General features: G+C 44.9%; 1 protein-coding gene across 1 annotated transcript in view; it reads right to left on the bottom strand.

The window, feature by feature from the left end:
* Positions 1–25,368, bottom strand: part of LOC147685082 (SCO-spondin-like) — a 1,395,910-nt gene that overhangs the window by 559,403 nt on the left and 811,139 nt on the right. Inside the window, exon 60 of the mRNA XM_086939757.1 lies at positions 3,938–3,984. Coding sequence (XP_086795883.1) covers positions 3,938–3,984 — 47 coding nt within the window. The remainder of the gene's footprint in view (positions 1–3,937; positions 3,985–25,368) is intronic.

The raw sequence follows: 25,368 nt of genomic DNA, 5'->3' as shown, positions 1-25,368 counted from the left end.
GGCTGGAGGACTCTGGTTGCTTTTCTCAAATCAGCCTTTCTCCTTGTCAGTGTCCGCTCCTGCTAGTGTCACTGTTTCAGCATCTCTGGCTGACTGCTTAGTTCTTGAATCCCTAGGTTTAGAGACTATGGACAGTTCCTGAAGAGTTGCTTTACACAATCAGGCATCTCAGAAACTGTTGACTTTACATTCTCATAAAAACAATGCCATTCTTTCTCTAGCTGGTGCATTTCAAAATACATGAATGCCTCTTCACTTTTTTTTAGAATTTTAGAATTGCTGTTGTACGGTTTTGACAAAGGTTTAGTCCCTTCTACCCTTGCGACTCAGAGGGCGGCAATAAAAGCTCCAAAAATACGAGAAGTATGTGCTAAAATCACACCAGTTACTCGATTGCTACATGGTTTCGGTTTAAAACGCTTGGTGCTTCACAATCTAGTACCCAATTTGGACTTTTGTCTGGTGCTAAAGGGTCTTCAACTACATCCATTTGAACCCTTAGATCAGGCAGACATGTTATGGCTCTCAAGGATTTTTTGGTGGTAATTACATCTGCCAAAATTCTGGATAAATTACTAGCTTCTTTTCCCTATTTATTTTATTTCCTGATCAAAGCTCGATCCTAAATCATTCCCATAGTTAGTTACTAATTTCATTTGACACAAGAGATAGTTATCCCGGTTTTTGGAAGATTCAACATCAGAAATAAAATCATCTCTATTTGTGAAAAAGGCCATGACCATCTATCTGACCCAGACAAAAGATTTTCAATCATCTATCTCTCTGTTCATTGCCTATGGTTCAGCCAATAGAGGTAGAAAGGCTACACCATCGACCATAAGTAGGAGGGTTGAAAAGACCATTACACAGGCTTATACTTCAGTGGTTGAGAAGATACCTTCATTTATTTAAAGTCACTATATTAGAGTGGTATAAACCTCTTGGCCAGAGATAGGTGGTCCCTCCCAACAAAAGATATGCCGGGCAGAAACCTGGACATCTCATCTTACGCTTGTGAAATATTATACATTGGATTTGTCCAATTAGAATTTTGGTTCTGCTGTTTTGAAATCGGCAATGTTATAATTATTGATATTCACATTAAACAACTTTTCAACATTATATGGTGGTGCATTGTCTTCACTTAGTACATCCTCACTATGGGGCCTATTAGGATGGCGGACGGACCAGCGTCCGTCCGCCACCCCCGAGGTGGAGGGACCGTCCGCAGGGGCAGCGGCGGTCCCTCCGTGCGAATTAGGATGTGACCGCCACCCTGGCGGTCACATCCTGTATATTTAACATTGCGGCGGGTGCTGCTTGAAGCAGCACCCGCCGCAAGGTTAAATATGCATTACTTCCATTTGCATGCACAAAACGGCAGGCACCGCGCTGTGCCTGCCGCCTTGTACATGCAAATGCTAGGGGGTACCATAGGTACCCCCCATGTGCACCCTCCACCCCCGACACCCTGGGGGCCTGCAAGGGCCCCCCAGAAACTATTTTTCACATGCTTTTCCACGGCGGTAAATCCACCGCGGAAAAGCATGTTTTCAAACACATCCTAATTTGGCTGACGGTGTCTTGCAGACACCGTCACCAAATAGCCCTCCACACCCCGCTGGTCCCACCGCAATCCCACCGCCATCCTAATCTGGCGGTGGGTGTTTTCTGGGGCCGGGGCGGTGAATCCGCATCCTCCAGGCTGGCGGTGGCTTCCGCCGGCCCGGAGGATGCAGATTCACCACCATCCTAATCGGCCCCATTGTTAGGACTGGGAAGAGGAACACATAGCTGTGGGTACTTATTCAATTACTTACCAGTAATCTTCGTTACCCCAATTCGTAATCATCCTCCTACCAACCGACAACCCTCCCTCCCTCCCTCCCTCCCTCTGCTCCTCCAATAATAAGGATAATTGAATCATTCAACAAACATATGCAAAAGCACCCACACATTCTCTCACTCACTTGCATAGGCACACTCACAAACACAGACACGTCCACTTACACGCTCAAGCAGATAAAGACATTCACACAGTCACATGTTCAGCTACACAAACTCACTGAAACACACTCACAAATTGTTGAGATGGAAAAGTTACCTGCATGGTAATGGACACGCACCCCTGCCCTGAGTGTCCCAGTTGCATAAATATCTGATCGTTGGTACTGATTTTCAGTTATGCTCTGTCAATCTCCCAGGTGGGTGAGGTGCCATCACCTACAAAGCCTAGAACACCGTCTGCCTACCTGTCAAGACTAGTGAGGAGGAGACAGCCTGAAGGAAGTGAGGGTCTTAAGGATCCTGGTGAGTGGATCCCTTTGAGTAGTGTGAGGCACCCAATCCAGTTGGATCCAGTGCTGCTAGAGAGTCATCTGCTCTCTGGCAGAAGTCGGCAACCTTACTGGGCTTCAGTGAAGTTGCAGGCTGTTGTTTGGTGCAGTAGACAGCATTGGAATTGTCCTCATGTCCAGTAGCCTTGTATGCCAGAAGGGGACTGATGGGTCTCTTGGAGATGTTGTAAATTATCACTGAACCTGATGGGGCCATCACCTGTTGCAACTGCAACTAGAGCAACTAGATGAAGGACTTGTAAGCAAGGTCAGAAGATGTCTTGTAGCATTGTCACTGCTCCACCAACTTACTGTCACGAACTGCAATGAAACAGAAGCCATGCACCCAAAAGCTGTTGACTCCTGAGAGCGCCTCAGGGTGCTACTCGCCCATTGCGGGAGGAGACAATGCGAGCTGCTCGTCACTGGAGCAAAGGCTGAGATGGTCCAGCCCAAACTCTTCAGAAGGCCATAGTTGGGTAAGACTGGAACATGCTGCATGCCCTTTTAGAGACTTGCGCGAGCTTGGTGGAACCTGTAGGTTCGCTTCCAAAGATCCACCAGAGATGTGTTGGTTAGCATGCAGGAAGAGGACCTACAAGGGGAACACAGCCCAGATCAGCGTTAGAGAGCAAGCCTTAAGAAACATTCTGTGTGCCTTATTTAGAGTTCTACGTTTGTGTGCAGGATACACTCAGCTTTCTTACCCAAAAATGTATTGGACTGGACAATGATATTAAGGCTACTGTGGGTATTTTGAGTTATGAGCATATGCATACCTTGCACCTATCTCCCCCTGAAGAGCCTTGGACTGCTCGACCCACAATGAGAGCCAAGGCCTGAAGAGGTAGTTTGTGATCCAGATAATCAGGGCCCATAGTAAGTAAGACACTGGGACAGCAGGGGTAAAGCTCCAAAAGCCCCAGGGTTGGGTCGAGTCACCCGTGCGTCCCCTTTGACCATCTTAAAAGGGTTCTGATATAATTAAATCAGTTTTACACACACTCTCTGCCTCTATTTTCCTTTCTCTTGCTCGCTATACTTCAAATGAATGCCGTGTCTCTAGCCAGCAGAAGAAGGGAGTTTATGTAAACACTGCATACATCACTGGTGAGGAACCTTCGAGAGTATTGCATCTAGTTCTGAAAGCCAGGTCTCCCGAAAGCTAACAGTAGATTACAGATAGTCCGGCCAGCACTCAAAATGTTAGAAGGTTCAAATGATAAACCTGTGAGAAGAGCTGAGGAAGTATTGAAGTGAGAAAGTGGAGAAGGGAGAAGGCCCCCAAATGCCTGAATGAAATAAACAGTGTACAATGCACAATAGTTACACTTGGTTGGGATGAGATGACTATTATATTATAACAGATATTATGTTAATATAGGAGACATGATTGCATGCAAAAAAAATCATTGCCAAAAAGAGAAACACGATTTGTTAGAAAATGAAAATATAAATTGAGAAAATACATTAAAATCGTTCTCAAAGAGTGAACATGGTATAGCAAAAGACCACACAGGGTGAAATGAGCGAACAGTGACATGGGTACATCAGAGGTGCCATGCAGTTAATATATATTCTCCAGCTGCGTAGATACTTACCAGCACATGGGAGATTAGTGCAGACTAGTTTACCCATCTCGCAGGTGCTAGGGATTTAAAACAAGTACATTACCGTTTGTGATTCATATAGTAAAAAGGCATTTTATTGTTAGGTTCATCAAGGTGCGACACGAACAAATAGTGCATGACATCATTGCAGTCTTACAATTCCCCATTAATCCCCTATTAGGCTGTGGTTTCTGAAGTAGCGGAACAACTATTTATTCGATCAGCAGAACAAAGACCCGAGGTTTCCCATTTGCATCTCCATCTGTACTCCTAAATTGCATGGTGAATGTCATTTACACCACTGTCCAGGCTCCACATTACTCTCTCTTGGTTGTGTCTAGATATGCACAGAAAATGTCCTCCAGCCACTTCACTGTGTGAGAGCCTACTTTTATTCTCCCAGCTTACCCCTCTATTGAATAATCAAAATTAAACATTAAAGACAAGTATCTCTCTTCCCATGGTAATTCCAGCAAGAAGAAAGGGGTAGATACCATACTCAGTCACTGTCAGTTGTTCATCTGTTTCCCGTTGTAGAGATTCCATTATTGAACGTAAACTTACAGCAATGCTTTATTCAGTCACAGATTTTCACTACACAGAGTGAGTATATTCTTTCAATTTATTAGTCAATTTCTTTTAACTTTTCAGATTAAGATATATATTATGTAGCAATACTTTCCTAAAAAAAAAGTACTCTTACTTTACTAATAATCTTATTTTAGCAACCACACCCAATTTTACAAAAACATGTTTTCTTAAAATTTTTGCAATCGTCATTATAGGAGTTTCTGTCTAAGAATTCTAAGATATTATTAACAATACCAGTACCGAATTCATTATTTGAATTCCAAAATGAACTGTCACATTTTGGTCTTTTGATTAGCTTTCTTGCCTTTCATTTATACAACATATTTTAGCAATCAAATTTGTACATCAGGAACATAGGGCCAGATTTTGACTTTGGCGCAGTTGCATCAGCTCCCCACTGGCAAAGCTGCTCCAAAGCCATGCAAGACGCCCGCTGTATTATGAGTTGAACTCGTGTACAGGTGACGGTCCTTTGACCTTTCCGATGCCATTGCCCCGACAACAGGCATCGCAATGAGACCAGCATAAACGTTGAGCACAGCATGGATGGTGAAGTCCAAGCCTTGCTGGAACTTTGGAGGGATAAAGTCAGGGGAGCACATGCTGTGCCCCCCTGAATGTATCCCCTTAAGGGGTGGCATGGGGGCCCTATATGGCCCCCTTTGTCCATCCAACACCAGCCTTTTCATGGTGGGCTCCCACCATCAAATAGCTGGCAGTGGCGGAGCTCATAATATGCTCAGCGGGACTCGCTGTGCCTGTCCAGCTGAGCATCTTACATTGTGGCGCAGCAGGTGGTACTCCGCCGCAATGACTTTTGAAGCTGTAATGTGGCGTATGGACCACCACAACTGTGAGTCTGGCGATCTTATGATCGGCAGACTCGTAATCTGCGTCATAGTTTTCTGTATGTTGTTTTTGTTTTTTTCTGTTTCAATTCTTTTTCAGCAAGAACAATTATCAAAAATGAGGGCTTCCAATGGGAATTCATAGTATGTCAAAAGTGACAAAATTAACCTCTAAAAAAAGGGGTGAAATATATAGACCACCCCTGATGTTAAACATAAAAACTGTATATTAATACTAAATCTTTCACATCTCGTGCCTTACAGTACCTTGGATGCATCAAGCCATTACTAGAAAGGAGACAAAGACCCTCATTATGATTGATTGTTATATCCCCAGAATTTTTCCCCTCAGAATTATTGTTACTGGGGCTCGGTAATTTTGAAGATAGGGATTAGATCCCTGAAATTTTTAGAGCGCCATTGTCACACTACCGTATGGAAGACTTTGATTGAAATGGGTGCCCTTGTGGATATTGTTGCCCATCTATCCAAGATTTTTTTTTTCAATGACCTCACGTGTAATATTTGGGCTGGGGGAGGGTGCATCCCTAGATTTAGCATTAAAATAGGGGTAAGACAAGGGCACGCTTTAGCCCCCACTCTTTTTTCGCTTTATGTGAATGGGATTGATAAGGAGCTTCAAGAGCTAGACGTTGATGCACCAAGAATCGGATCCCAACCCACTCCAGTGCTCCGATATGCTGACGATGTAGTGTTAATGTCCAGAACCACAAACAGTCTTCAAAAACTGATTGATGGCTTTGCTGCATATATGGAGCACAAAGACCTTAAACTAAACTTGTCTAAGACCTTACACATGGTGTGCAGAAGAAGCAGTACCAAAAAGAAATCACATTTTGTTAGGAATCACAAACTATTAGAAGTACGGAACTTCTCTTATTTGGGACTTCTCTTTTCAAACTCTGGTTCCTGGAACCCCGACTTGGACCTAACAAATTTAAATCCGCTAACTGCATCAATGCCTTGTTTGGGTTTACAAGCAAAGTCCACAACAAACCTATCAGAAAAAACTGCAGCTCTACAGAAGTAAATGCATTCCAACAGCCACTTACGGAGCAACTCTCTGGGCTATGAGGGGGAATAACAATTCACAAATCAAGGAAAAAATAATTTGGGCTAGGCTCCTCGCTGTTCCGCGTACCACACCTACTATTATCACTCATAGAGAACTAAGCATACCTTTTCTGGAGGAAATAATTGATTTGAGCATGATAAATGGTTGGTACAATATTTGAAATGACAAGAAAATTAAAATTAAATTTGTAAAGTGCACTACTCCCATGGGGTGTCTTGGAGTAAGCCAGGCATGCCATTCTCAAAAGAAGTAATTAATGATTGCCTTGCTATTGAACATTGTAATAAAATCCCATGGCCAGTTCATGGTAATAGGCTAGTTAAGGAAATTGATGATGACCTTCAGATCAAGAGCCCAGTAAGCATACTACAGTTTGGTAAGAAAGAAGTTAAAGTTATGTTCACTAATAAGCGAGCAGTCAAGAGAGAAATTATGGAAAGGAAAAAGTCTCAGTAATCAGATACTTGGAAGGGCCTCTGTAACCGGGGATGCAGGGTTATCTAGTGGTAGTTACAGATGCTCACAAAAGATTCGACCTTACCAGATGTTGACTAGGTATTGCACATCATCTTGTGGCTATCCCTAAAAGAGCGGTGTGGTCTCATAGACTCCCAAAGGACCGTGTGATGGACTGTCAGTGCGATCCTCAATACAATTTATTTTATTTTATAGTGTAATTAGGAAAATGTTTTCAATGTCCTGTATTGCTATCAAAGAATTTTATAACGCATCAGGAAGCTTATAAATGTTTATGTACCCTTAAGACAGAATATCTTTGCCATGCGATTTTCCTATTTATTAGGGGTGCCCTAACAGAAAGGAAAGCACTTTTCTCGCATGACAGTCTGGTGTATGAACATGACTTGTTGTGATGCATTAGAAATCTTTCTTTTTTAAATTGTGTTTTACCTATTTCAAAGAAAGGGGGCCGAAGTGATCCCTATATACAAGAAGGGCCCCAAGGGGCACCCTGCCAACTACCGCCCAATAAGTCTTATAGATACTGGGCAGAAATTGGTTGGCAGGGTACTCCTGGAGAGGATTATTTTGTGGGCAGATGAGAACAGTATTATATCACCCTTTCAGGCGGGCTTTAGGGCTTGTACAAGCACGATAGACCAGGCATTTAGGTTGGTACTCTTACACTGGAAGGTGGTTACCATTGGCAAAGGCGGTCTTTATTTGGCATTTATTGACCTGAAGACTGCCTTTGACTTGGTTCCCCGAGACCGCCTATGGCTGGTCCTGCAGGAGATGGGGATTCCTTTGCCCATTTTGAATCTCCTGGCTTGTATGCATGACGGAAACTATGCCCGTATTAGATGGGGATCACAGGAGCAAAAAACTGATAAAATCCCTGTGACCAGAGGGGTACGTCAGGGTTGCGTACTGACCCCGACACTCTTCACGCTATTTGTGAATGGTGTAGTTTCCTTTCTGCTCGAAATTAATGCTGATGCCCCGGTCTTGGTGGGTGATAAAGTCTCCGCACTACTCTTCGTGGATGATACGCTGGTGGTATCAAAATCTCCCGCAGGATTGCAGAAGCTGTTGGACCGCTTCTGTTTGTTTTGTAAGCTGAGGGGCCTTGCCATAAACACATTTAAAACAAAGCTTCTCTATTTAAACCCGAGGAGATCGTCTAGATCTACCTTGTCTCTTGACGGGGTGTCTCTGGAACGTGTGAAAGAGTTCGACTACTTGGGGATTAGAATTTCGGATATACTTAAATGGCAGCCACATATTGATAAAATGGCGCTAAGCCATAAGAGGGTAGTTGGAGTACTAGGGAGGGAACACCGTGCATCCACTTCTAAGCCCATTGCTCCTGCTTTGGATATTTATGCTACAAAAGCTGTAGGCTGTGCCCTCTATGGAGCAGAGCTTTGGGGCTTTGATTGTGTTGATGCCCTAGTTATTGCAGAGAACAAGTTCTTTAGGGAGCTTGTATAGCTCCCGAGGGGTACGCCTATTAAGCCGCTCTTGAGTGATCTGGGTCGCCGTTCCATCAAGGACCTAGCCACCCTGCGCCCTCTTCTATATTGGGCCCGGCTATGGCGCACCCTGGAGCTTTCAAGGTACGCCGATGGCCTAAGAGAGGTCATGAACCTTCGAGGAGCCCATAAAATTAGCTGGATAGCTAATATAAAGAAGCTTTTACTGGCTGAGGTTCCGTGACGATCGTAAGTGGTGTTTTCGACTCGCACGAATATGGTCGAGTCTAGTATCTATGAACCGCAAATAACGAGTTTAGTGGGTGTACGCAGTTTCGCTGTGCTAACCTAAACCGTTCGTTTGTTTCGTGGGTTTCTACATCCGAGCCCACGGGTTCCATCTTAGATGCGGCATTCATTTTGTCTCTTGCCCTCAAGTAGCCAGCGAACGGACACTGTCCGCTTCGCGACCCTGGGATTCCCAAGACTCTTGCGGAAGACACGTTTCCTTTGAAAGTGTCTTTATGATGAGGGGGATGATACTGTAAGGCAGATGGCCTCGCTCGAGGCTCATCTTGCCGTGCCGGTCTATTGTCTTAGCCGTGCATCTCATTAGGCGCGTCCCTTTGATGCCTGCAGCTCGTGTTTCCCGAAACCACCCCTTTACACCCTTTCCGATCTCCCCACTGTTTCTGCCTTCCTCTGCACCTGTTTCTGTTCCTCCTTCGATCTGTTTACTGCCAATTGGAATGTACTAATGGTGGGAAGATGGGTTTTTACAGTTGGGAACCACCAAATGTTTCCGTACTTATGTTCCGGGCCCTGAATACATGAAAGCAACCTCTTCTGGCGTTTATGATGGGAACCAAGTTGTAAACCTTTGTGTATCATGTAAACCTATGAGAGAAATGTGTATAAAAGGAGCGACCCACAGTAGCAATTCGAATCAGGCTCCGTGAACCTACATGTGATGTACTTCTCGTGACTTCTGTGCTCCCTGCAGTAATAAACCTCGAATCTTTGACGCCGAAGGAAGTGTCCCGTGTCTCTGTCATTTGTACGCCGGAACAGGTTACGCACGAAGGTTTCAGGTGTTGTCCCCTGGCACCGCTGGGTCTTAGAAAAACCCAGTCCTTCAGTTGGCGCCCCACGTGGGGCTGCATCAGTGGTACCGGTCCAAGCCCGACGATCGTGAGGAACTTTGTGTGAAATCTCCGAGGGAAGGTGCACCCCGCTTCATCGATCCTGTTGTCGAAACAAGTGGCCCGACGACTTTTCCCGCGAAGATTCCCGCCTCCTGACGGCTGCGACGGACTGCTGCCCTGACTGTAGACCTGTTTTGGCGCCTGGCGTAGACCTTGGTACAGCGAGACGATTGACGGGCCTTCCTGGTGACGCCATCGCTCTTTGAGTTAAGTATTTGTGGGTCGCTCCCAGAGTCCTTAGTTGTGGGTGCTTAGTTGTTGCATGGTTCCATTGCATTTGTGGTTCTTAGTACTTGGTTCTTTGTTGTGATATTTGACGTCTGCAGTCGCCAAAAACCGAGGGTTTTTGCTTTTTGCGGGGACTTGGTAAATCCCGTAACCCTTGAAGTTTGTGAAACTCGGCTAGTGTGCAAGATGCCTGGCCGTAGTACTTTGTTCAGTTGCTTTGGTCGTTGTGGTGCGGATTCCCGACTGGAGGACTCGTGTCCGATACCTCCGGTTGGAACTCCAACTTATGAATTATATAGCAAGCATGGGTTAGGTCCAATTACCTTTAATGAATATTGGATTCGCTATACTAGAAAGGACGGTGTCCTTAGTTGGCCACCTCATGGTAGTTTCGAGACCCCGATTTTAGATAACCTCGAGGCTAAATTGTTTAAGAAAAAATCAAGGCCGGCCATGTTTGATGCCTTTCGGTTATGGCGCAAAGAAGCCAAACAGAAAGAAATCAGACAGACAAAACGTAATCAGAGAGATGGAGTTGCTACCATAGTAAAGAAAGCAGAACAGTTTCAGCGAGATAAGGAGGAAAAGGAAAAGGAAGTTTTCAATAGGCTTCAGCGTATGTCTATAGATAAATGTTACCCCGCTTTGCCAACGGAGTCGGATAAGAAAGAGGAATCAGTTGAGGACCCCTTACTGTCCTATCTTCTGAAGTCCCCACCTCCGTACGCACAGGGTACCGCAGTTCCTGTGGTTTCCCCTGTACCTGCTCCTGTACCTGTTCCCCAACCTGTACCCGTTCTTCCGACTGTTCCTGCTCCCTTGCCTACTGCTGTTCCTACTGCTCCACCGCTTGTACTTCCTCATACTCCTGCTCCCGCTGCTGCTCCTGTTCTACTTACTCCTGCTGTTTCGTCTGCTTCCGACTCTTCTCTTGTTACTCCCCTATGTTATACTTCTGCATCTACCCGACGTCGTACCCCCTCTGTAGCTGCTAACTTTTTCAATTCTCTTGGACCTATTCTTGAGTCCGCTGGTTCGGACGGTCCTCAAAGACGTAGTCAGCTTCCCGGTAATCGGGAACGTGCTGCACTGTATAATATGGCGATGGCTTGGATGAAATACCCCCTTAGAAATCCTCCACGTGCGGTGCTTGATACGTTTTGTCAATTCAATATACCGACACAAAGATACGTTTTCGAGGAAATGTGTAAGGTTTTACATGATCAAATATCGGCCGATGCATCGGACGATGTATTGACTGCTTTGACTAATCTGCAGCTCCAGTTTTCGAGCGGAATGATAGTCGATTCAAATGTTCGACGCGCTGTTGAGCAGTTGTTATCTTTCCGTCCCTCTATAATGCCTCGAGCATTGTTTGTGGAAGACATTGAGGGACCATTAGACGCGCCTGGTCAGTATCCCATGCGCGAAGTTCCACCAGTGTGGATGCCGGGTGATGCTGCTCAAGTTCCACCAATCCTGCCGCATTTCCAGAGAGTATGGATCCATCTTCTGTGGAAACGATCAGAAGTTTTGCAGGTGAAGCAATCTTTGCCTGACCCTCGTAAAAATCCTGCAGGGTACTATAAGGAATTGTCGCAGCTTGTAGATGCTACTATAATGAATCTCGCTGACATTGATATGCTGTTCGGTAACGTAGTTCCGCAACCGGTATGGGCAAAGATTCGTCAAGAAAACCATGCGGCAGAATTAGGTGGTGATTGGGCTGCTCTTGTAGCGGCAGACACACGACAAATTGGTGGGGCTAAACCTGAACAGCTCATTACGGCTTTGCCTCAGAGAATTATCGCTCTGATGAAAATGCTTATGCCAGCCATGAAGGTAAATTGGGACAAACTGTCCGCTTGCAAACAAAAGAAGGATGAGAGCGTCTCTGATTTCTTTACGAGATTTGAGGAGGCTTTCATTGACCATTGTGGTCAAGACATGGGCACTGAAGGAGGTCAGCGATTGTTTGTGGATAAGTTTGTTTCCAATTTACTGCCTGACTTAAGCAACAAATTGCGTAATTCAGAAAGTGCGTGGGCTGTTTCTACTTCTGCTCAAATATTGGCTACGGCCCAATATTATGAGAATAGGGAGAAAGAGGAGAACGATCGTGCTGACAAGAAAACGAAAGAGCTCAAAACTAAAGTGTTGTTGCAACAGGCGTATCCTCCGCGTTCGAATCAGAATGACTCGCAACAGCGTAATCGATCGCAGTCTCAGTCTAATAGGTCACAATCACGAAATTACTCCTCTTCGCAGAGATCTTCGTTAGGGTACAATCAGTGTGCCTATTGTAGGAATGAGGGTCATTTAAAATTCGATTGTCCAGTTCTCAATGAGCGAAATAGTGGTAATTCGTCTAGAGGAGGTCGTGGTGTTTCTCAACAGACATCACGTGGTAGAGGTCGCGGTGCTCAAACCGATCGTTCCACTAACACTTCTGACTCCAATAATTGTTTTGATCAGCGTGGATCGTCGCAAGGGCGATCTGCTCAGTACAATGTGGATGATTATTACGTCGATCAGGGAACTGACGATGGTAATTACTAGGACAGCCATAGACAAGGAGAGGGAGTAGTATCAGTTCCGGTTGATCAGAGAGGGCCTTACGTCGCAGTTGCCACCTCGGCCGTCGTTGAGCCTTTTCTGTTGGACACTGGTGCAGCGAAAAGTTCCATAATGCATTCCAAACTCCCTGGCACACCTTTGTCTGGCTTAACAAATGTTTCCGTTGGATTCTCTGGCGCCCCTGTTAGCAATCCGGTTTCGTGCCCTTTGCCACTTACAATTGGGCCTCGTGAGCTGCAAGCTCCGTTGATTTTGACCACTGGTTGTGGTGAAAATCTCTTGGGTCTGGATTTGCTAAAACGTCTATATGCGACTCTGTATTGTTCTCCTGCGGGAGTGAAGCTTACTTTGGGTGAGAGAGGGATCTCTCCAATGTACTTGTCTCTCGATAAGCTTCCACCGGAATTGAGTTCTCTTCCTGCATCTTTGTGGGCAACAGGTCCCAATGACGTGGGCCTGCTTGACATCTCCCCTTATGTTGTCCATTTGAAATCTAACGTGCGACTGCCACGTATTCCCCAGTATCGTATCTCCCTTGATGGTGAACGAGCATTGTTAGCGATCATCTATGACCTAATCGAGAAAGATGTTATTGAGGAGACTCGGGGAAACGTGTGCAACAGCCCTGTACTGCCCATTCTGAAACGTACTGACCCTTCGAAACCACCTGTTTATCGTTTTGTTATCGATTTACGGGAGGTAAATAAAATTGTGATTCCTCAGTTCCCTGTTTTGCCTGACATCACGGCGCTACTGACTCTGATTCCAGCCTCTGCATCTTGGTTTTCAGTGATCGATCTGAAGAATGCGTTCTTCAGCATTCCGATTGCTGAAGAGAGTAGAGACCTTTTCGGTTTCTCTCTTGGTGGCCGCAGCTTCCGGTTTAAACGTGCTCCTCAGGGCTACTGTGAGAGTCCATCGATATACAGTCAAGCCTTGAAAGGCCAACTTGATGCATTTGTGTTGCCGGCTGGTGCAGCCTTGATCCAATATGTTGATGACTTATTGGTGGCTGCAGATACTCAGGACATTTGCAAAATTGCTACGGTATCGTTGTTGCAGCATCTCTGTGACTTGCATCACAAGGTGTCTCCTTCTAAACTTCAATATTGTTGTCAAGAAGTAACCTATCTAGGTCACTTATTGTCAAAGGAGGGAAGAAGATTGACCCCAGAGAGAATTGCAGCGATTGCCCGAATGACTGTGCCAACAACTCAGAGAGATGTGCGTGCCTTTTTAGGTATCACGTCATACTGCAGGCAATGGATTCCAAATTTTTCATTGCTAGCGAAACCATTGGTGGCTCTTACGTGCAAGGATGTTCCAACTCCTTTACCATGGACGGAAGAATGTCAGAAAAGTTTTTCTGAATTGCGTGACGCGTTGTGTTCGGCTCCTGTGTTAGGTACCCCTGACTACAGCAAGCCGTTTACACTATACGTTCACGAGAGAGAAGGTTGTGCGTTGAGTGTTTTGACGCAACCTTTTGGTGGTAAGCAGCGTCCATGTGCATATTTTTCCTCGACCTTGGACCCGGTGGCTAGAGCATTGCTGAGTTGTTTGAGAGCAACAGCGGCAGCTGCAGTGTCCATCCGACAATCTGCAGGATTGGTCATGGATAATATGCTTACGGTGATGGTTCCGCATGCAGTTGACACTCTCTTGAATCGTACGAAAACTCAGCACTTGACGAGTCCAAGGTTGTCTGGGTACGAGTTGACGCTTTTGGCAAGTCACATTCAGATAAAACGTTGTAATGTCCTGAACCCGGCGACTTTGTTGCCAATTAGTCTGGAGTCAGATGAAGTAACACCTCATGACTGTTACTTACGGACTGAGGAGGAAACAAAAGGTCCCGTGGACCTTAAAAACACTCCTTTGGAAGATCCCGATGGGACCTTGTATGTGGATGGTTCATGTTTTAAATTGCCGAATGGTGATGTGACGACTGCGTATGCTGTGGTAACTTTGAATACTGTTGTGGAAACTGCGAGATTGAATCAGAACTCTGCCCAAGCTGCAGAACTGATTGCTTTGACTAGAGCGTGTGTGTTGTCGAAAGGGAAACCGGTGAATGTGTTTACCGACAGCCAATATGCTTTTGGTGTCGCGCATAACTTTGGACGATTGTAGAGAGAGAGAGGTTTTATGACATCGCATGGTACTAAGATTCAGCATGGACAGCTTGTGAACGATCTTTTGAATGCACTTACGTTACCTAAGCAGGTGGCGATTGTCAAATGTAGTGCGCATCGTAAGGTAACGGATGATGTTGGTCGAGGTAATGCGTTTGCGGATGAGACTGCTAAGGAGACTGTCCGGAACCTTAGCACTAGAATGTATGTGACGAGTTTGGTTAGGTGGCCTACAGAGACTAGTATGTGCGAGGATACCATCGAGAGTGTGAAAACGATACAGAATGAGGCCACTGAGACTGAAAAGACGAAGTGGAAAGAGAGTACGGGAAAATTGGATGCGAGTGGGTGTTGGATTGATTTGTCGGAGCATAAGAGATGGATGTTGCCAGATGCGTATGTGCTAGCTGTTGTGACGATGGCACACGGGTTAGCACATATTAGTGCGAAAGGTATCTGCAAGTTGTTGTCTCCTGTGTGGAAGAATGATGGTATCACGAAGTGTGCTGAAAGATTGGTGAAGAATTGCATGATATGTATGATGTACAATCCTGGTAAGGGAACCCCTACACCTCCTGGCCATTTTGCTCCCCCTTCATGTCCCTTTGAGGTGATTCAACTAGACTTCATCCATATGGAGCGATGCAATAACCTGAAATACGTTTTAGTGGTGGTTTGCGCATTCTCCCGATGGATTGAAGCCTACCCTCTCAAAGACAATACGGCTCTGTCCACTGCGAAAATCCTACTGAAGGAATACTTTCCTCGGTATGGAATGCCACAGATTGTATGGTCTGATAACGGAAGTGAGTTTGTGGGGAGTGTGATGAAGTGTGTGTGTAAGGGCCTTGGAATTAATCAAAAATTCCATAGCGCCAATCATCCCCAGTCAGCAGGTTTAGTTGAAGGGTACAATGGCACCCTTAAACTCAAACTAGCGAAGATTCAGGCTACGACTGGTCTTTCGTGGCCTGACGCTTTGCCTCTAGCTTTGTTGTCAACAAGGGCGACTGTACACTCCAGAGTAGGGCTCAGTCCCTATGAAATAGAGTTCGGCCGTCCTGCGAATGTTTGGGGGGTCCCTAGACCGAGTGTGTTTTCTGATCTTGAGTACCCAATGTTGATTGATTATCTTCATGATCTGACTGCTAAACTGAGGTTAATTCACCAACAGGTCTTTGAAGCACTGCCGACGCAGACGGAGGGTCCAGGCCACCAGCTCCAGCCCGGAGACTGGGTGGTGACGAGGAACTTTGGAAGAAAACGAAATCTCGAACCTCGTTTTACTGGACCCTACCAAGTCCTCCTTGCCACGAGAACTGCTGTCCGTCTGGAAGGCCGGAAGAACTGGGTGCATGCCACCCACACCAAAAAGGTACCTATACCTTTAGCAGCGGACTCGTGGGTGAGGAAAGGCATTGCTTCGTCTGAAACTGAAAGATTGCAGACCTTCATACCTTTTAGCGACGCCCAACCTGTCGGAGAATCCTCAGTGCAGCAGAACGACATTGTTGAACATTTGTCACCACAAAGCTCAAGATCTGAAAAATTGACTGATCAACAGAACTCTGTTCCCTCATCGGATCCATTGTTTGACGAATAGACACGTCCTGGAAAGAGCAGATACTTTTTGCGATCTAATACCAAGGACAAATAAAATTTGCTTTTGTTCCTCGACATTTATGTTACCCCATTGCCACGATCAGTCTAAACACTCGTACAACTGTGATTTTGTAAATATTGAGTTTTTTCCACATCTGTGTTTTTGCATCCACAGCTGAGAGACTTTGTACATATTTGTGAATTAAGATACCTTGCATCCAGGTGTACCGTAGGGCAGCGCGTGTACTTCCTTCTGGTTAGTAGGTCTTGACACTAGGTCGAAGGCCGTCGGTTCCTGGGAACTCCTGGGGATTGACTACTGCTACACAGAACGAAGTGCGTCAAGAAACGTTGCGGACGGTTTTAGAGGATGGCGTTTTCAAAGCTTGTGGATTTGGAAAAAGCTCAGGCGCAAAGATTCAAACTCCAACAAATTACTCGTACCAAATGCTTTATGTTTCAGGTGCTCCTTCTGTTTCTAATTGTTTCCTCGTTATTGGCGGGTGGGGTGTATTATATGATACAGTACTTCCTGCCTTCTGCCATACCTACTCCTACTTCTGGACCTAAATCTACCACCACTGTGTCCCCTCATTCCTTCCATATTCTACCCCAACACGAGCAGGCTAGACGTGCGGAATTCAGAAATAATTCCTTCATTCAGCTCCTACATCAGCATCAGTTAGTGGTTAATACTACTAATTGTTGGGTGTGTGGGTTAATGCCGCATACCACGGATAAGGGAATTCCATACCTGGTCCTTCCTTATAGTTCCCAGGGTTCAGCTCGAGCATTTCAAACAATGTTTCGAAGTGCACTAGATTCCTACCCCAATCGAGAGCCACGTCCTTCCCACTTTGGTCCCGGTCCGTACCACAAGCCTTTGGCTATAGCGATCGCTGATTTAGATAGGGATATCTATGAGCCGTTGCTCATCCCAGAGGAAGAGGTGCGAGCCTATAAGGACCTGAGTGAGGCTGAGTATAGTGCGCTCGTGGGTGAAAGACAGCTTAGACGCTCGTCTCCGATATGGATCGTACCCCACCTTGGTAATTTCTGTCTAAAAGGTCGTGGCCGAAGACCAAGAGCTCATCTTGGAGAGAGTGCTTGCTCCGAGACGTATGTCTTGCCGATGCTCTCGTCCCCTGTGTTTCTGACTGCCAAGGGCACGTACTTTGTCTGCCATGATCGTGCGTATACGTGGTTGCCCTCCAACTTTGCGGGCACATGTTACATTGCAAATTTGTTGCCTCCGACGTTCACCGTAGATGCAGATTACCACAAGACTAGAATTGTGAGGGGCGTGATTAGCGAAGAGGACACTGCCGGTCAAGAGGCAGGAGACTTTTTCAAAGGTTTCTTTCCGTTTTGGGGGCCTATGGTCAATAGTAGGAACCTGAGACAGTTGACTCGAGTGGTGGAATCGACAGCTAATATCACTGCCAGTGCCCTTGGTAATATCACCGCAGAACTTCAGGCGGATAGGCTCATGACGTTACAAAACCGTATGGTTTTAGACGTTGTTTTAGCAGATCGAGGTGGAGTATGTAAGGTGATCCATTCGAGCTGCTGTTTTTTCATTCCAGATAACGCCCCGACTGTCTATCAAGCCATCTCAAAGTTGCATAAGATCTCTGAGTCCATACACGTGGACGTAGTGGATTGGACGCTACTTGGGTGGTTTTGGGGCCTAATGTCGACTTGGGGTTGGAAGATTCTGATGATCATCGGAGTCGTTGTAGCATTTCTGTTCACGTGTTGCCTTTGTGTGCAGTGTGGTCCTGCCTTATGTGGCCTCTGTGCTACGACGTGTATAAGACAGCCGCCTGTTACCAAAGGAGCTCAGATGGATGGAATTATGTTGCAGCAACATCTAGATGGTCTGATGAATATCGAATATGATTCTGACTAGTGCTTGCCTACATGAGGGCAAAAGGAGCGTCTGAGGTTCCGTGACGATCGTAAGTGGTGTTTTCGACTCGCACGAATATGGTCGAGTCTAGTATCTATGAACCGCAAATAACGAGTTTAGTGGGTGTACACAGTTTCGCTGTGCTAACCTAAACCGTTCGTTTGTTTCGTGGGTTTCTACATCCGAGCCCACGGGTTCCATCTTAGATGCGGCATCCATTTTGTCTCTTGCCCTCAAGTAGCCAGCGAACGGACGCTGTCCGCTTCGCGACCCTGGGATTCCCAAGACTCTTGCAGAAGACACGTTTCCTTTGAAAGTGTCTTTATGATGAGGGGGATGATACTGTAAGGCAGATGGCCTCGCTCGAGGCTCATCTTGCCGTGCCGGTCTATTGTCTTAGCCGTGCATCTCATTAGGCGCATCCCTTTGATGCCTGCAGCTCGTGTTTCCCGATACCACCCCTTTACACCCTTTCCGATCTCCCCACTGTTTCTGCCTTCCTCTGCACCTGTTTCTGTTCCTCCTTCGATCTGTTTACTGCCAATTGGAATGTACTAATGGTGGGAAGATGGGTTTTTACAGTTGGGAACCGCCAAATGTTTCCGTACTTATGTTCCGGGCCCTGAATACATGAAAGCAACCTCTTCTGGCGTTTATGATGGGAACCAAGTTGTAAACCTTTGTGTATCATGTAAACCTATGAGAGAAATGTGTATAAAAGGAGCGACCCACAGTAGCAATTCGAATCAGGCTCCGTGAACCTACATGTGATGTACTTCTCATGACTTCTGTGTTCCCTGCAGTAATAAACCTCGAATCTTTGACGCCGAAGGAAGTGTCCCGTGTCTCTGTCATTTGTACGCCAGAACAGGTTACCCACGAAGGTTTCAGGTGTTGTCCCCTGGCACCGCTGGGTCTTAGAAAAACCCAGTCCTTCATGGCAACGGGCCTTATAACTGCTTGGGAGCCTGGGGTAACGCTATCCAAGGCTGAAACTAAGCGAGCCTATTGGGCATGGGTTGATGATCAGGAGCAGAGGGACCCAAACCAAGGTAGGCTGACTGGGGTATTCTGTCAGCACAAGCCTAAGACTCGCCTGGAGCCCTATTTAGACTTTATTAAGAAACCTAGAGATAGATCCCTTTTTATCCAGTTCAGGATGGGCATTCTTCCTCTTCGTGATCGTACCAGTAAGTGGAAGCCACCGCATCAAACCTCTGCTGATTGCCCAAATTGTGAAGGTGTCATTGAAAACATTGCTCATGTCTTCTTTATATGCCCAGCCTATATAAAACCTAGACAGAAATGGCTCAAACCCGTGTGCCTGTTGCTTGGAACTAGGGACCACTCCGTTGCACTTAGAATACTTAAGGCTGATTGTAGAACAACCTTAGTGTGTGAGGTGGCTAAATTTCTTAGTTGGGCCTGGCAGATTAGGCTGAAGGCTATTTGATGATTTAAGTACAAGCTGAATTTTTTTTATATACTTATATATCAACAAAGCTGTTAAAGTTTAATATATTTTTAATTATTTATTGTAATATAAAAGGATTTTACAAGTAATCTTTTTTAAATGTACTATTAATGAACTGTGTTTTTAATTGTAAATGTGCTTTTATCACACATATCGAAATAAAGCTTTGATGATGATGACTATTTCAAAACTAAACACATCTGACATTACTGTGCATTTTATATTGTAAAGATTTTGGTCCGTGTTTTTAAATCTGTATTTTATTTATGATATCAGAAATCTTGATACATGTATTTACATGTATGATTTTATGACTATCCAGATAGAAATCGATTACAGCTGATTTAATTTGATTTGAGAGTGCCACTGATGACAATGGTGTGGCTCAGAGCAAATAAAGGCTTGTATAGGCTTTCTACATTTTTACTTTAGAAAATTCTAACCTAAATAGGTAATATGTTCTAATAGCTAGTCTGCTTTCGGATATATTGGTAGTTAAAGACCCTCACTCTCTTTAGAAGCCTTTGCTTGCAGCTCTGGTCAATTATTCAACAACACCTATAACCCTAGGCAGCTGACTATAATGCGACATAATACGTTTCTGGGGCATAACGTTAGAATTGCACTTACTGTATGGGAAAGTGGGTTGTACCTTGTTTGCTTTGTACAAATGTATATGGATGTAATTATATGTATAATGTAAATATTGTCGTTTGGTCCCGTTTGAAATTGACTATCTGTATACAAAAGGAACAAAGATTCCAAGTGGTATATTTAAAATACTAAATTAAAAGTAATCTATTGAAAAATAATTTCAAAAATTATTTTCAATCATTATGAGTGGCACAAGTGATTGGTAAAGTTGATTGTATTAGTGGTATCAGCATTGGCATTTCTGTGTTTTGATTATTGGTGATTAAACAAGTGACAGTCATGAGTGAAGCAAGTTTGGGCACAACTAGTTCAGTGGCTGTTAGAAATGGGGGTCTCTACTTGGCAATGGTTTGCACCTTTGTCCAAGCAGGGACCCATCTTCCTACTTAGGATAAGGGGATACACTACTGAAATGACACCTGCTCTCCCTTGGTAGCTTGGCACGAGCAGTCAGGCTTAGTTCAAAGGCAGTGTGTAAAGCATTCGCATATAACCAACACAGTGACAACACTACAAAAGGACACCACGCCAGTTAAAAAAAATATCCAGTACTCTATATATTCAAAAGAAGACCAAACTGATAGAAATCCAACATACAGTACTTAAAAATATGCACTTTGCAAGAATAACCATGCAATTCCTTGAAGTCGGTAGCTCTGTCAAGTGCTACAGAGGTGCTGAAACCAACAGAATCCAACAGTTCCATCTGACCGCATCAGTCAAGGTGTCAGCATACTGGTAAACAGTACCTTTTCATTGCGGCCTATCACGTTGGTGCAGGCTGGTCATAGCAACTGTTGCGATGTGAAGCGTAGCGGCCTGCAGTGCCCTCAACTTGCAGTGCAGGCAGCGGCACAGTGACGGTCATCCAGCAGCGTCAGTGAGACCAGGGCTGCTGTGCGGAGTGAGATGATGCCCGTTGCGGCACTGACAGATCATGGTGCAGGCGGCAGAGCAGGATGTTGAGAGTTGGCATCGATCAGCCAGGACTGCGCTGTGGGATGAGGCAGTGTGTCCTGAGACTTCCGAGTGGTGCTCCCAAGCCATGGTGCGGTCACAGGTGTCGAAGTCAGCATGCAGCAACATCATTGGTGGGACCGGGGTGGTGAAGTGAAGCGAGGCCACGCAGTGCAGAGTGGGGTGCCCACAAGTCACGATGCAAGCAGCGGCTTGATGGCAGCAGCGAGGCCAGGGTTGCAATGCAGGGGTGCCTTCAGAACCAGCGACGGAGTGGGGGATGGAGTTGGCTCTCCCCCCTCTATGGCAACTGAAACCCACGGTTCTAGAGGCGGTACCCAGAGGTAAGTGAAGTCTTTCCTGTCCCTGAGACTTCGTAAATAGAAGGCAAGTTTGGTTTCAAACCCTTGGACATACTCAACACAAGTTAAGAAAGCTCAGCCCAGTCCATTCACTGCCCAAGGCAGAAGCAGCAACTGCAGGCCAACCGAACAAAGCAACAACAGAGCAGCGGTTCTTCCAGCTCTTCTTCTAAGCAGGTTCCTTGATTCCAGCGAGTTCTAAATTTCTGGGGTCTGGGCACCAATATTTATACTGCGTTTCTCTCTGTTCTATCAGGCAGAGAGTGTTTGTGCTCAGTCCAAACCAGTTTGGTCCTCTCTGGCCCAACTTCCCAGCAGGAGGTGGAAACAGCATTGTCCAAGGCAGACCAGGCCATTCACGTGCAAGGAAATCTCCTCCCACTACTTTAACTGCAGCCCACATCTATTCAGCCCAGAATTGACTCATCCAGGAGAGGCAAGACACACCTCAAGCCCCCCAGTGGCTGTCTGAAGAGAATGCACATCCCCAGTCCAAGTCACTTCAAAGCCAGTCAATCCACAAACCAGCAAAGGCACACAGGATGGCTAAGCAAGACATTCCTAATTTCTAAAAGTGGTATTTTCAAACACATAATATAAAAAACATCTGTACTAAATGATGCACCTTAATATTCTTAGTCCAGGCATACTAAACGCCATCTTCCGATCTTGTACCAGTGAGAAGTTTTTCTTATAAGATGTTATAAGTAAACTCCCAATATACCCTATGGGACAGATAGCCTATCAATAGCAAAAAAAGAAATACACAGATTTTCACTATCAGTACATGTCACACACACACCAGGGAATGTCTTACCTTTCACATACACTTCACCCTGCCTATACAGGACACCAGGAATGTCTTACCTTTCACATACACTGCACCCTGCCTATACGGGTACTTTGGGCCTACCTTTGGGGTGACTTACAAGAAGTAATATGGAAGGCTAGGACTTGGCAAGAGAGTGCACTTGCCAAGTTGACAATGCAGTAAGAAATGCGCGAAGACACTGCAGTGGCAGGTCTAAGAACCCTTTGACAGTCTGCTCATGTGGGTAGCACAATTAGTGTTGCAGGCCCACTCGCAGCCTTTGATTTATAGGCCCAGGCACTCCTGGTGGACTTTACTAGGGACTTACCAGTAAATCAAATATGCCAATCATGGAAACACCAAACCATAATATAATTTACAATTGGAACACTTGCACTTCAACACTGAAAAACTATGAGAAAGTGCACAGAGGCATTAAACGAGTCAAAACTGGGTGGTCAGAAAGCAGAAAGAAAGGGGAAACACACCAGAAGGTGCCAGGTCTAACAGTGGCCAGATATATTAAAGTACAAAGTAGCCTATACGGAGCCTTGACAAAATATCTTTAACTGCTCTTTATTTCTGGCCGTATTACAAAGGTGATAGATCATTTTGATACAACACTCTATACACAAAGCATTGGCAATGCCAATAGGTCTGCCTTTAAAGGAATATTTTATGGTATTTTGAAGCATTACAAGTAAACATCATATGTGCTTGTATAGAAGGAAAGTACTTTAGAATAATATGGTATAGTTTAAAAAGTCTGGTGACAGTTGCACTGTTAAGCCAGACCTAAATATCTATGTAGGTTAATGACTGTCCTCCTTCCATCTGTGCTGCTGACAGAGAAAGACAAACACCATAAATTATCTAGTTATCTAAGACACGTTTACAGCATTCCAATGTCATGTGTGCCCCTGAAAATTCAAGCTCAGCCTGCCGGATAAATGAACAAATCTATCACGGCTGATGGAGATCACACACTATTTTTGCGGGAGCAGATAACTTATGCCCAATCAAAACATGTACTCCAAACTCCTAACTTGTGAATGGAGCCAAAGCGCTTCTCTAGTGGTACTCACATAATTGTCTGGTGAGAGCTGCGCTATCGAGCCAGACCATAAAAACCTCCACAAGTCCATTAGTGGCTGCTACTGGATGGGGTGGGTAGGCGAGGGGTCAATATGATTTTTTTTCTTTTTAACTTACCTGGAACTGACGACGGCCGCCTCTTCTCCGTCCTCTTCATCTTCCGGTCCCAAGACCGGTCGACAGCAGCAGAAGAAAGCACTCGGGCAGCAGGCTCTCCTGAGCCAATCACAATGCTGCAATGCAGCGTTGTGATTTTTTTGAGTGCCATGTTTTGGCGCTCAGACGGGTACAGGGAGGGTTTGCATGTTCCTCCTCAGGCTTTGTAATGCAGCCTAGTGGGGATCATGCAAAGTGCACAAGACTGCTTGGCCGGCCCAAGAGGGCTGGCCGAGCAGTCATACGCACTTAGGGAGTGCGAACCACTATTCCCCCTGCGCTGCCCAGACCCACTGCGAGCTACTGACTTCCATAGGAAAAATACAATATTAATAATGATAGGTTATTATAATTGTATTCTTCCTTTGGGGCAGTAGGGCGATGCTCCTCCGCCTTAGTGGAGGAACCACTAGTGTACAAGTATCCTAGAGCAATAAGCAGGAACGTCAGAAAAGAATAAGTACAGGAGACTCTTACTTACATACAATAAAATTTTTTGCAGATTGGTTAAGGAATTACATTTTATGTAGGAATCCCAACAAGATGGTTTTCAGATGGAAATTCCTCTATGCATATTTTTCACCAAAACAGTAAAGCAGCGGACTGGAAATAAACCAATTTAAATAGGCTTGTGGTTCTATGTTTGTTTGCTATTTTTTATCAATGTCTTTCATTGATTTGTTCTATTTCCATTCAGCTGTTTTAAAGTTATAAGCAAAATATTGTATTGTAGTTCTACGTGTGTGTGTTTAGGTGAACAGCTGTTCAATGTTTGTCAACATTGCTTCTAGAAGCATGCAGACTAGCTGTTTTTTTCTAATGTTCACAAATAAATCCGATTCAGATTGCCTGGAATTGCTCTAAAAAGTTTTCAGATGCCAATCATCTAGCTTTCTTGCATTTGATTGCACAATCATGGGCTACAGTAGTGAAAAATTATTAACAGTGCGAAAAAAGTTCTATTGTTAAGGAAGAAATAACACATAGAAAAACAAAAAAAATTCTGATGTTCATGAGTATCAGGAGCAACAAAGGAAAATTTGTACCAGCACAGTGGGAGATAATGTGGCGTTATGGCCAGACCTGCCGGCTTGGACCTGGGGGACCTTCAACTTCCTGTGATTCTAAGCAAATCACTTAATTTTTCCATACATAAGAAAAGTCAATTGGAATTTGACCTAACTTATGCTCATACAAGAGCAATCCAATACCCATGGGGTGAGTTTGCGCAATATAAAATTGCAAAAGTGAACATATAAAAATGGGTAAGCCTATGCAGATTTCTCTGCTAGGTTGAAAGATGAAAGAATGGGGAGAAAATAAAAATTAAATTGAAGCACAAACGCACCTCAGGTCATTTTTAGTTTCAGTATTTGTGACTTATAACATAGTGTAGCATCATGTTTTGTTAATGACGGATATGTAGGTAGACACAGACCAGCAGGCCAGTCTGTTAGACACTAACACAGCTGTATATCAGAATACTGTGGTCATAAATATCATGATTCAAAAATATAGTACCGAAAATTACATAAAGGTAAGCATAGAATTACTAGTCTTTAACGCCACATCTATCTGTCTTGTTGATATACTTATATATTATGAAAGTACATATGTATGTGGCGTTAAACATAGTAAACCTACACTTAACTATATATACTTCCTACAACTACATCTGTAATAGATCATCTATTATTTTATCAAGTAAGACTTCCATGATGTCAGACAGGCCTTGGAATATGATATAGGTCCACTTGAGGATGTGGACGCCAATTGGGACCCCTA

Source organism: Lissotriton vulgaris, chromosome 10 (genome assembly GCF_964263255.1).
Source record: "Lissotriton vulgaris chromosome 10, aLisVul1.2, whole genome shotgun sequence".
Lineage (NCBI taxonomy): Eukaryota > Metazoa > Chordata > Amphibia > Caudata > Salamandridae > Lissotriton > Lissotriton vulgaris.
This window is presented reverse-complemented; position numbering and strand designations above follow the sequence as displayed.